This window comes from Poecilia latipinna, unplaced genomic scaffold, assembly GCF_001443285.1.
Source record: "Poecilia latipinna isolate Pla-1442-1.1 unplaced genomic scaffold, P_latipinna-1.0 Scaffold880, whole genome shotgun sequence".
NCBI lineage: Eukaryota > Metazoa > Chordata > Actinopteri > Cyprinodontiformes > Poeciliidae > Poecilia > Poecilia latipinna.
In genome coordinates this window covers 76204-89400 of record NW_015113496.1, presented here as the reverse complement: position 1 = coordinate 89400, position 13197 = coordinate 76204, and the positions used below count along the sequence as shown (strand labels likewise).

General features: G+C 40.2%; 1 protein-coding gene across 1 annotated transcript in view; it reads right to left on the bottom strand.

Annotated features, from left to right (window-relative positions):
• suclg2 (succinate-CoA ligase GDP-forming subunit beta) overlaps positions 1–13197 on the bottom strand; it is a 117410-nt gene that overhangs the window by 73982 nt on the left and 30231 nt on the right. Inside the window, exon 2 of the mRNA XM_015048393.1 lies at positions 9295–9436. Within this exon, the coding sequence (XP_014903879.1) occupies positions 9295–9436 (142 nt within the window). The remainder of the gene's footprint in view (positions 1–9294; positions 9437–13197) is intronic.

The following is a 13197-nucleotide window of genomic DNA, read 5'->3' as shown; positions in this document are numbered from 1 at the left end:
TTGAGACGGGTTGGCCTTAATAAATCATGCGATTGAAAATTATGCTGATGAAAGCTCCATCACTGGGCAAGTACTGAGAGGTGTCTAAAAAACTGGGCCATGAATGAAGCTAAAGAGCCAGACTCATCTCAATCATTAAATCTGGTTTTCATGAGTTTCATGGGAATTATTATGACTGTATCACAAACACACAAAGACTTATAACAACACATTCAAAAAATAATGCAATGTTATCTAATCTTATTTATGAATGTAATAGACATGTTAATATGCAGAATTTATTACATGGAAAGAAAGAAGAGTATAAAGAGGCAAGAAATTAAAGTGCAAAATGAAGAAGTGAAGATAGAAAATAGGAGAAAAGAAGGTAAAACATGGTAAAACAAGAAGGAGGGCAGGAAGAAAGGAGGCAGTGAAAGAATGAGGGAGGGATGAATTCAATGAAAGGAGAGAATTCAATGAAAGGAGAGGATTGTTTTCCTTTTCCTTCTGGGGTATTTTTAATCAATTTGCATTTACTGTAGAGCAACACATTATATTATTATGTATGCTTCATTTTCCTTTGGCTTCAAGGTCAATTTTGCTATGGAGACAATAGCATAAAACTGTCGCTATGGTAACACAGGGACTCTAACAGTCTGATATTAGCTGGTTATCTGTAGCGTCATCTGCTCGGGTAGCTAGCCTGTGGTCCGCAGCTTGAAACAAATGCTACTCTTAGCTTCCAAACTACTTTTAATGAGCGTAACGAGAGGGATGGATCCCACTCTAAATGTACAGCAGTGACCAAAAGCTAGCAGAAACTCGCAGCCAGAGAAAACTTCAAATCCTCCGTAAACGCAAATTAACTTGTTTTTATATTGAGACTCGCTTTTACAAATTGCAGTCGCGTCACAAAAAATAAACCAACAAATCAATACACAGAGTAGGGAAAACCCAACCGAAATGTTCTCCGCTTTCTGACATTTGGCTCGATCTGTAGCATTTGAGAGCGAGAGCAGATCCATGAGTAAATGTCTTATTCCCTCACAGTAACAGAACATCCTGAATTTGCAATACACACACACACACCCACACGTCTGCCTCAAAGAGTCTGCTCGTGTCAAGGTAGCTTGCAATTATTCAGCATGCCAACATATCAAATTAACTAACCTTCTAATAAGCACACATGAGATTAGACAGTCATGCATAAAAACTGTTTACACTGAATATTCATGGCAGAGAAAAATAAATGAAAATGTTTCCTTCTTGTGATAATCGTCACTCTGGCAGAGAGACTTCTGGGGAAGAAGAAGATCGGGAGCAGAGGCCAACATGAGGTAGATGAGGAATTTGAAAATGACGTTAATGTAAACGAGCCAAAGCAGCAAGATTAATATAAAGCGGCTTCCGCACAGTTTGTCGAAAAAAAAGGACAAGAAGATTAGCAACAGCAAAAGAACATGATTCCCTCCACCCTTATTTCATTAGATAGGAGGCGAACATTTGCGCAGGTAGATGTCGCCCACATTCATCATACAGCGCCAGCATGCAGCCGAGATAAACCAGCAAAAAAAAAAAAAAAACACAAATCTCTCCATCACCATTTTGTCAATGAATGATTTCAGAGGAGGCAGCAGATACGGGAGACGTAAAGAGGTCTGGAGCAAGTAGACGGAGGGAAAATGAGGTTTTGATTCAGAATTCAGGCTGGAAATCCATCAAGATTTGCTCAACAGATGCATCTGTCAAGCAGCTGGCGACGCACTAAGTGGCTGCAGCAGGCTGCAGGTATGCGAGCGCAGTGACATGTTCATTTGAGTGCATGTATAAGGCTGCATGTGAGAACCTGCGTCGAATGTAAGCAGAAGATTACATTCTGCTTTTTCGTCTGTATAAGCGTTCTAGATGTCTAAAACACCTCTACATCTGAATGAGGCGTTTTACCAACATGGAGTAGAAACTATGGGAATCAAACAAACCATCAACATAAAGACTTTTTTTTTTTTTTAAAGTGTACATCTTAAATTCCTGGACGGCGTTGGATACACCTCGATGCTGCTGGGCCCTCGGCCAATTCTGGCACAGGATCAGTATTGTTGAAAACCAATTTTGGACGGTTAAGATTGCAGCTTCACAAAGGTGCTTCGAATGCGTCGATATCCGATGTGTTATTTTCTTTAACGCTAAACATTTTCAAAATGCTGAAAGGTAAAGGCCTAGGCACAGAGAGACAGGCTTTGAACTGGGCTGCTAAAGTATTGTTCATAGAAATAAAATTACCGTAATGACCCGATATTGGCAGGAAAGCGCAACGTCTCTTCTTTCAGAAACTGTTAGAATTTTTCAATACTGCAAAGCTGGCTGGATCGTCGCCGCTCTTTCCGATCTGGAGGGATTAAATAATAAATACATTTCTGACATATTCTCTCTCTTTCTCTCTCTCATTATTGTGACATTTAACATACAGAACGTTAACTAACTAACTGACCTAAAGCAAAGATTTAGGCCTGACTTCACTTCGGAGAGTGAGAAAAAAAAAAAAAATATATATATATATATATATATATATATATATATATGGTTTCCCCTGTTTTTTATTTAAAAGAATGTTTGCTCAGTTCTACTTATGGCCATTGCTTTAAAAAAAAAAAAAAAAAAACTTTAATAGAAAGAAAAATATGTGTACATCCACATCGGAGCCCTCTAGACAGCATAACAGATACCAGTCATAACACAGCATGGTAAAAGAAAAAGTCATTGTTATTTAAAGCATCATATGAAACACGAGCAACTAATGTTAAACCAAGCATAGATATATATTTTAAAGGATAGAGAAAATCCATCCATCCATCCATTTTCTGAACACCCTTGTCCCTCAGTGGGGTCGGGAGGGGTGCTGGTGCCTATCTCCAGCTAACGTTCCGGGCGAGAGGCGGGGTACACCCTGGACAGGTCGCCAGTCTGTCGCAAGGATAGAGAAAATCATTAATAAAATAACCACATTGCAAATTACATACTTGAAGCTATAATAATAAAAATGTCTAACCTAATATTTGGAGGCTGCAGGCTGCTAAACCACGGTCAGTGATGGAAAGTTTTCCACTAAAAAAGTAGATTGCGCAGAACAGCGCAATGTGATTTGGATAAGCAAAAGTGCTCAATCTTAAACCCAAGGGCTGATGTAGATGCAGGAGTCACAAGGTCATATTCTGAATCGAGCTGCTGCAAAACAGCACCAGCCATTTGTGTGAATCAGATAAAAAAGTACTAGAAAAAATATCCCTGTAACCATAGCGATCCACTGCAGCTTGCCGAGAGCTGAGGGTGGAAAAAAGCTCAAAGAAAGTTAACTTCCTTCAAAATAATATTACCTTTGACCAAAAGGCACCTCACACGTTAGCGTGAAAGTGGCTGAACAGCCTTCATTTGTATTCAGGCTCTGAAAGAGACGCTCGAAAACAAAAAGAAGTCTCTCGCTCGCTCTCTGTCTGTCTGAGACTTTGCTTTCAGACAGGCAAAGAGACATCCGAGGATTATGGGCTGTGTCGCATGCGGCCCAGCCAAAAATACAACAAATACGCTTCCAAACTGTTCAGCGACTAAAACCCTGCATCCAACAAGAACAGGGGAAATATTTGGCTTTCAAAACTGCAGTCTGCGCTCTCCTCGGTCTGAAAACGGAGCGTTATGAGAAGAAAATGGGATGCCGGTGCCGCTGATGCAATGCAGCAGAACTTTAATTCTTCTCTCATTTGTTGCTGGCAGACAAATGTTGTAGTAAGTGAAATACTGTGAGTTATACAAGCCAAATAGTGATTTGAGGAAGTCTACTGGTACGGAAAAGGAGCAAATATATTTTCACGAAACAGAACATGATCGCCCAGTGTCTTTCTTTGAGTGATACATAAGGTTTTCCCCAGTAGGCATTATGTGATCAGCTGAACTTTAAACCTGTTCTGCTGACAGAAACTGACTTGATCAAACTGAATAGTGTGAAACCGAATCTGAATGAAACTATATGACCCTGATGGTTTGGTTATTTCTGTACAGCTGTGAGTTGGACCAGTTAGTCTTGTAAAATGCCTGGAAATTATAGCTAGTGTGAATTGCTTTTGTAATTACAAACTGACTGATTGAATTTCACACTAAATTGGAAATTAAGCTGGTTGAAAGGCCGATGTGTAATTGGCTTTAAAAAAAAACAAAAAAAACAACAAAAAAAACAACAACAAAAAAACAAAAAAACGACCAAACACCAAATGACCCGGTATGGTTCCACTAAACCAAAGAGCCAAGTCCTTTTGTCACATCATTCGTCTTTACTCTAGCTCTGTGGTGTCCGAACTTTTTGCTCTGAGGGCCAAAAGTCGTAAAACTGAGAGAACTCGTGGGCCGCAAAAACTCCAGCATCCGAGCCGGCCTTGACTAAAAGCTGCTGGGTGTTTGTAGCTCTACTTACTACGTAGTTAAAGTCAATGCAAAAACCAGGCGGATGAATGAGAAATCTGTGTTGTACCGAGAACTTCTTTGTCTTGTTTTAAGATTTCATTTGTCTGTCGAGTTTCTAACTTGTCTGACGGTGGAAGCACACAGAATTATTCAAGCGGCCACATTTTGGACACCCCTGCTCTGGCTCATGTTTGATCCTCCGTCTGTTGCGTTTGGATCTGCTGCCGAGGATCACAGGAACATTTTCATTCAAACAACAGTTGGTGATTTCAAAAGCTCTTTACAGTGCAGAGCAGCATCTGATCCATGAGTTTCACCTCCCCCACCTGTTTCTGCGTACTGCTGGTGAGCCTTCAGAAAGAAGGCCGAAAGAAAGACGCATGACAACGTCTTGAAAATATTTCCTGCATGCAGAAAATACAGAAATAAAGGTGTAGACACTACGCAGGGACACCAACTGTTTTTCTTTTTGAGGTACCAAGCTTTCAAGCTGCATATGTGTTAAACAGCTGACTACCGCAGCACAAACTACTTAACCAGTTAGTATTATTTTGTTATAGATAGAAAAATCTATCACTATGTAAAATCAACTTTTTGAGCTTTATATGACGTTACAATGCTTTTCCCTCATCAAAAACATACCTGGAGTGTTGCTTTGATTCTGTCATGGATGTTTGAATCAACATTTTTGTTGTATTGTCTTAAATGATCCAGGTTAAAGCCACATAAAACTTTAAAATGTGATCAGAAACATCGCTGCGGGTTTCTGATGAATCCGGATCTCTGCTCCATTCCTGCAAAACGTTGGCACTCCCGTCGAACCGATCGATGTGAAAAGAAGAAAAAAAAAAATGGAAGTGGAAGAACATGAGATCCCTTCACCGCCCTGCTGGCTCTTCTCTGCTCAGAGAATACTTCAACCTCTGATGTCCAAGGCTGGAAAACACTCGTTTCATCCCCATCTGGGACCTGAAGCCCAAGCAGGAGGCGTTTGGTTCATCCCTACGTTCTGCATAACTTTTAATCTAAAAAAAACAAAAAAAATAAACCTGGAAAAATGTCCGTCCATCGCATTAGGTTGACATCAGGACGTTGAACTGAAACAATGACTTTTTCTAGCCTGAGCAGTAGTCAATCAGATAAGTGTGCTGACAACACAGAAAAGTAACAGAAAAAGACACATTTCAAATATTTTTCCTCAGAGGAAAAGTTTGGGTTTCTTAAATCACATCATCTTGTTGTAGACAGACCACTTCGGCTACACACACACACACACGCACACATACTGGAAAGATTAAAAGCTTGAAGTGCGAGACGGGTGGATGTGGGTCATCGATTTTGGACGGACAGCGCTGGTTAGTTTGCCACTCTCGCAGCGTCCTGGCGGAGAGCACATTACAAAAGCTTCAGACTTTCTGATAACTCCCCGAAGGATTCACCCAGTGTGGCGCCGCCGAAATCAAAACCCTTCTTTCCATGAGCCATTAGCTGGGCGCGCATCACCCATCTGCCACACTGCAAACATCCCTCCTAGACATGCCATTCAAGTTAAAAGGGAAATCAATGATCCATGTCGGGCTCTGTTTTTTTTAAGTTTTGATAGAAAACTCTGGGTTTTTTCAGGTTTTTTTTTTTTTTTTTAGAAACGGTAACAGAAAGCATCGATCTTTGACTTCTTGAAGACGAGAGGAATGTTTCTACGCGATACAATTTAACCACCTTAACCACTTTATGGTTAAGTGAGAATGTAAAACTGGAGGATACTGTTTGGTGAGCCTAAAGGAAGAGATGAATCTCATTCACCTCTGTGCCTCAATGCTTTTGCTAGCTCACTCTGGGGTGGGCACAAGAAGCCAGAAGCTCACAGCAGGACCGTAAATCTGCTTCCAGTTTGCTCTGAGTCGACTCAGATACCCCCAACCAGACGCATGTCATGCATGGAGAAAAGCCTTATGTCCTCTACAGGGTGAAGTCGTTAAACAGAGCTTCAACCAGGGCTGGTTTATACACACTTGCAGTTTGGCATGAGCCATGTTGGGGAACACAACAAATCAGTGGGAAAAAAAAGTGTCAGAAGAGACTAAAGTAGATTATTTTTGTTCTGTATCCACAATTCTTTGTGTGGTAGAAAATGAACACTGCACATAAATTTGAACACAACATCTCCATCCTGAAACATTACCGTATCAAAATGGACCAGTCAAAGGCCAGATGTAGATCCAACTGAGAATCTGTGGGAACATCTGAAAATCACTGTTCAAAGATGATCTCCATCTGCCCATGTCTCGCCTGGCTTGTATTAAGCTGTCTGCTCTCTAGTAACTCATCTGTCTTCAGCTTTTTCTCTCTCTCTCTCTCCGTTTCATCCCTTGCAGCAATATAAGCTGTCAGGAAAATATATATAATCCTTATGGTATTCAGTTTATCTTTTTCTGCATCACAACCAGAGCCACTGAAGTCAGAACTACAGGCTCCCGACTTCCTGGGCGGCAATCATAGTGGCACCTCGCTGGCTGAGAACCAGTCTGGATACGGTTCCAAAAAAGCGGCTTCTGTATTTAGAAACTAACGCTGAATAAAGTCTAAAAGCAGGAACACACGCCGTATGTGTGAGAAGCAAAGTAGAAAGGGGAAGGTAAAGAAACGGAGAAGAGCGCAGTGTGTGGGCGCATACAAATGGATGCTAAACCCACTTTGTTCGTGCATGTGCGACGCATTTTTTGCAGACTTGTAGAACAAGTAGAATTTCAGCTCCTTCTGCACACGGCTCTGTGCGAGTGTATGAAGGCAACAAACGCCAAGTAACAACAGCAAGAAGACAAATGGTAATCATCAGATACGCATGCAAAGCGTGAGAAACTCAATGCGAGAGGTTGTGCAACAAATTAGCGCGGATGAAGCGCTGCGATGAAAAGCAGAGCGGGCACTAAGCCGCTAAGGTCAAAACAGCCTGGCTCATGCATAGAAATAAACAGCACAAAAGATGCGATTAGACCTGATAAAACTTCAGACCTTATTAAACACAGCCATCTGCACGTTGGGTCGCAAAAAGAACAACGCTGAACGATAAACAGCCCTACCGTATTCCGCAGCGCAGTTTCGTCTTTGATATTGATAAGGCGAGATTGGTATTAAATAAATAAAGGGTGGGTTTGTCTCTCAGTAAATACGTGAGGCTACAATTAGAAAAATATATATATGTAGGTCACAAGGGACTAAACAGCCATCTATTTTGAAAAAAAAATAAAGATGGAGATTTTTTTTTCAGATGATTTTTGTCAAGACCTTATCTCGCCACCGTGAACCATTTTCAATATTTTGTACATTTTATTGACTAAAGAGTAGATTTTTGATCAAAGTTAAACCTTTGGTTTTGAAAAATAATTACCAAATGATAGGGAAACAGAAGTTTCCAAATGGAGCACAACAGCTTTCTGCTAAAAACAACCAATTAGAAGGACTTCAGTCATGAAAACGCATTAATTTTCTTTTCTTCTAAGGATGAACCGGGAGCAATTTAAAGTATTTTCATGCTTTTATCTGGAAAAATGAGGCGGTGACACCAGAAAGATTGAGCTAACAGAGCAGCTGCCAAGAAGCAGAAGCTGTTGTTGTTGTTGTTGGGATTAAATAGTTCTGTGTTTTCCTCTTTCTCTTTTAGCTACTTGGATGCTCATATATACACAGCTAAGGCTACATTTTAGGGCGTAGCTTAGGCAGAGGCCAACAAAAGGAATTAGAAGCTGTTGTTAGGGGCCATTTTGCTGTGTTGTCCCTTAAGGAAAGCATAGCGATGAACCAGCGCTGTGTTTTGGTCTTAATAAATGGAACTGATGGATTCAACTCACTGACTCTTCTTGAACTTAATACATTACGAACCAAAATAGAGAAAGGACATTATCCTCCAACAGTGTTCAGAGACACGGCCGAGTTAAGGAAGGCTAAAAGTCGACACCCGCCAAACAAGACAAATAAGTTGAATTGTCAAAAACGGGCCAGGAAATATCTGAAGACAGTCTGTTTTAAAGGTTTTATGAACAGAGGAGATAAGAGCGACTTATACGACCTGTATTAAGGTAAAAGTCTGCGTCTTTCTAGAAGAGCTCAATTTTTAATTAAGACAATCCTCCGTCACAAGCATCAAAGTAGTCCGCTTCACGGCTAGCCAGTGAAGGTCTTAAACATGAAATAATAATGACAAGTCACGCTTTCTTACCCGACCTAAACCCCGTTGAGAACTTGTGAGAGACTTTATACAGAGAAGGAAAACAGTTCTGCTCTCTTAACAGTGTGTGGTTGTCACACAAGCTGTCAACACATCCAGGAACTAACAGACTGCATGAATGGAGGGACTTTGACTGCTTAGTGCAGGGGTGTCCAAAGTCGGTCCTGGAGGGCCGGCATCCTGCATGTTTTAGTTCTCTCCCTGGTTTAACGCACCTGCATCCAATGATGGCTCATTAGAAGAACATTGACATGCTGAGGAGGTTGTTACTACCAGCAGGGAGGGAGCTGAAACACGCAGGATGAAGGCACCAGTGACCTAGTAATTAAGGAATGCTGTTATTAGTCACTGAATTTGTCAGAAATGCTTAATTGTACATTTTGAGTTATTATAACCACTTCAATGAATGAAAATCAACAAAAATTATTTAATTTTGCACATCCTAATTGCTTCACCCAGATTTTCTTTAATAAAGACCAAACCTCCAATGTACTTTCTTAAATATTCACATCTGAGGTTTTTGGATATTTTCTACTGCTTCAGAGAACTCCAGTTGTTCAATTCAATAAGAATCTTTAAAAACAAAACTTGCCTTATAACTGTGCGCGCAGTATACCGCTCTGGCACAATCTACTCACTGAGTCGTTTTGCCGCCTCCTGCGCCTCCGACGCCGTGTCGGCCACGTAGAAGCGCTGGACCGCCACGCCGCTGTCCTGCATCAGCTTCTTGCTCTGGTACTCCTGCAGGTTCAGCCATCTCCTGGGGGTCAGCCAGCTGCACTGGAAGGACAGACAAGACGGCGGGAGAATAAGTTCGCTTCGTGGGGAAACGGCTAACGTGGTACACAAATATTTTGAAGGACTCAAAGCGCGACTGGCGACAAGATTCCCAACTGTTGGGTTGTTTCTCGCTATGCACCACCAAACTGCACTCTGCACCTGAATTACAGCTAAGGAGCCGTTTGCTGCACCAGCAGACATTGGCCCTGCCAGCTCCAGCTGTTGCTGCTATTAAAAAGAAATTGGCTTTTTAATAGGAAGGAGAAACATGGGCTGCTTCAGAGATGAAATCCCCCTGCACCAGCTCACAGAGCCAAGCGCACAGGTGGAGGTGCAAGTCGGCAAGTGGCCACATGTGCATCCTCGCAAATACTACCAAAGAGGGGAGGGAAAAAAAAACTTTAGGGAATCATTAGGAAGGGAATGGTCTGTTGAATTAAGAGCAAAACAAGAATTTTGATGTAAATTAGGCTTTCGTGTATAAATGATGCTTCAGGTTTTTGTGTTTTCTTACCAATCAAACATCAAACTTAACGTCAGGTGTGGAATATATCCAATATAATTGACTCAGTTTGATCTGTGTTGTGTCAGATTTGCTCATTTTTAACTTTATTATCAATACATCTGAAGAAAAAAAAACATTTAGCAAAAAACAGAAGATTCTGACGTGTTGCTCCACAAGGTTTTACAGTCAATAAAACATGAAGTTCAGGGTTGCCCATAATTTGTTTTGCATTGTCAAAATATAGTCAATTCAATGGTATGCTATACATATAGAGAACATTTAAATAAGGCAGTATGTTCAATATAAAATATTCTTAAATTCAGCCCACAAATAACCAAATAAAAGCTTCTGCCTATAACACAATGACTTGAATATATTTTGTCTGTAAAAAAAAATAAAACTTTTTACCACGAGTTATAAATTTTTCAAAAAAAGAAAAGCATATCAACATATCAATCCATGTTAAAATATTCACACAAAGCTAAATTAGGTTAAAATGTTTGTCTGGGTGAATTTGAAATGTACGTGTCTGCATGTAGGAAAACAAACTGCTGCCGGAAACGTCTTCACCGAGTTAAAACCGGAAGACGAATTTGGCAGAAACGAAGACAAAGAAGCTGCTAAATTAAAACTGAAAGACTCTTCAGACATTAGAGACCCAACAAAATAAATGCCATGGAGTTTGTGCCCATATTAGTAAGACAGTGTTTATTATTTTTTTAGGATAAAATATGACGAAAATAAAAGAAAGTGCTTTGTAAAAGCAGCATTCATAAGGATCCAGAATAAGAACGAGGACGAGAGAACTGGAGCCAGAATTTGTCATCTATTGACATAAAGTAAGGATACAAGTATTACCAATAAACATAAGATTAATTTATTCTTTTCTGAATCCACCATAAAGGATTAACCAAACCCACAACATTACACATACAGACAGAAAACAACAGATGTGTGTTTCTAAAGCCGCATTAGACTGCAATAAATGGCAACATTAGAAGTCAGAACCCAAAAGGCATTGATGGCCAAAGAGTGTGTGAAAGAGAAGAAGTGTAAAATGTATGCTCCTAAGTAGCACCACGGCTCACACTTTCAGAGTGATGCGTATTGGAACAATAATGTACCGTGTGACCAGCTCCTGACCCCACAGCTCCTAAAGCAGAAGGACAAACCTTGAAAGTGTGAAACAAAAATCTGTAAAAGGAAACTCCATGTTTTTCTTTTGTTCTTTTTTTTTTTTTTTACCAACTCTATAACACATCCAGGACATACAAAAGACGCCTCCAAATGAAGCATCGTTGCATAACGCAGAAAGACAAACATGCTGACAGTAAAGCACACTAGTGGTAGCATCATGCTTTGGGATTTCTTTACGTTGACTTGACTTGGGCTTCTTGTTCAAATGGATTGCAAAAGTTTCCAAATGTAATTAAAGAATGAAAAACGTCTTCACAACACACCACTCAGGGCAGGAACGCCCCACGAAGATGAGCTTTAACCAGTTATTGCTGGCATAGCTTTACATTTTTTCAAGAAAACTGCTACTCACATACTCCATATTGGTGATAATACACACCGAGATGTACAAAACACAAATGGATCAAGGCTAGAAAATGTCATGTGAAAAGGCCCAGCACCTCCTCCAGGTCAGACTTTAATTCTTTATTGGCCCAAACAACAGATCAGCCAAATCCATTTGCTGGCCAGAGGCATGACAGTAATATGAAGGAGGTCTCAAGTCACAGCAGAGCATTCAAAACAGAAAAGAAGAAAAACAAATCCATTCTCATACGCCACAAAATTCATCACATATCTCTGAAAAATGAAAAGCTCTTTTTGTGTGATGCCTTCTATGACTTTCCTCTTATAATCCAGCGCTGAACCCCATTTTACCAATCTAGGGTCGTCACAGTAGGTATTTAGGACAACCTCAGTGGACAAATAATCAAGTCAGATTATGTATTTATTCTGAGTCATCATTTCTGAATGTGCAACCCAGAGACCAGTCATGTCGGTGCTAAACTGGATTAGCATGGTTTCTGCACTCCCACACTCCTGAGAGGCTGTCCAGAGACTTCATTAGAGCCAAAACGGCTCATTCTTTGAAAGAACAGCACTTGCTGATATGCGCCGGTCTCATATTCTGCATAAAAGAATACGTGAGGGGGTTCTGCAGGTCAACTCTTCACGCTCATCTGTTAAAATATACTATCCACATGCTTCACTTATTACTCTCTGTATTAGAAGTTTATGTAGACATTTGCTTCTGAAGCCCCCGATGAACATTCTTAAAGCGTAATGATGACGGGGCTCTTCTGGAGCAGCATGAACAGGTTTAAAGGCTCAGCAGGAGGTTAACTGTAGAACTATAGGGAAACAGAAATATGCAAATATAAATAAAAACCAAAAGAAGGAAAAATCTGTTAATGAATTTGGATGAAATGGTCCTGCCAGCATTTTTACTGCCTGCCATTTATTTTAACTACTTCACTTAAGTGGAACATGTTCCCTCAGTCAGAACAAGCCGAGTTGCAGAACAGGATTTCCCTGTTCTGCAGACTACAGTCATTTTTATGCTGTCAGGTTCCCACAGGGCCTTCGCTCCTACAACATCCACTCCCAACTTCCCAACGATTGTAACTCACCATCCATTACGTGATTTGGGTTTTTGGTTTAGGCTGAAGATGCAGACAGAAATCCAGCAATAAGGAATAAGAAATAATGAAAAATGTCTTTTTTTAATCTGGTTGGCCTGTAAGACATACTTTTTAAGTGAGCAACAAATCCTAAGCGATGTGGAACTATAACACACTGAGTGAACGGGGAAGATTTTCATTCAGTAACTCAGGATTGTTTATTGTAATGGATCCTGTATTTGCCTTTGAATGTAAAGTTTTATACTTTAATTTTTTGGCAATGTTGAGAGGTTTTATTTTGACATTTTGCATTATTTAGCCTCTTCAGAGCCTTCGTATGTTCATATGCCTGCTTTGTTTTTTTCTTGGGAAAAGTTATTAAAAACAAGTTTTTGTCTAAATTAAGATGAATTCATGGTTCCTTTTTTCCACATAATGTAACCATTAGTGCTTATAATTAAAAAAAATAATAATTATATGACCGGTATCGGTGATCGGCCGCAATCGGCCCTCATGGGTGATCGGAATCGGCAGGAAAAAACCTGATCGGCACATCTATATATATATATATATATATATATATATATATATATTTTACTAAGCGCGCAGAGAAAAAAAAC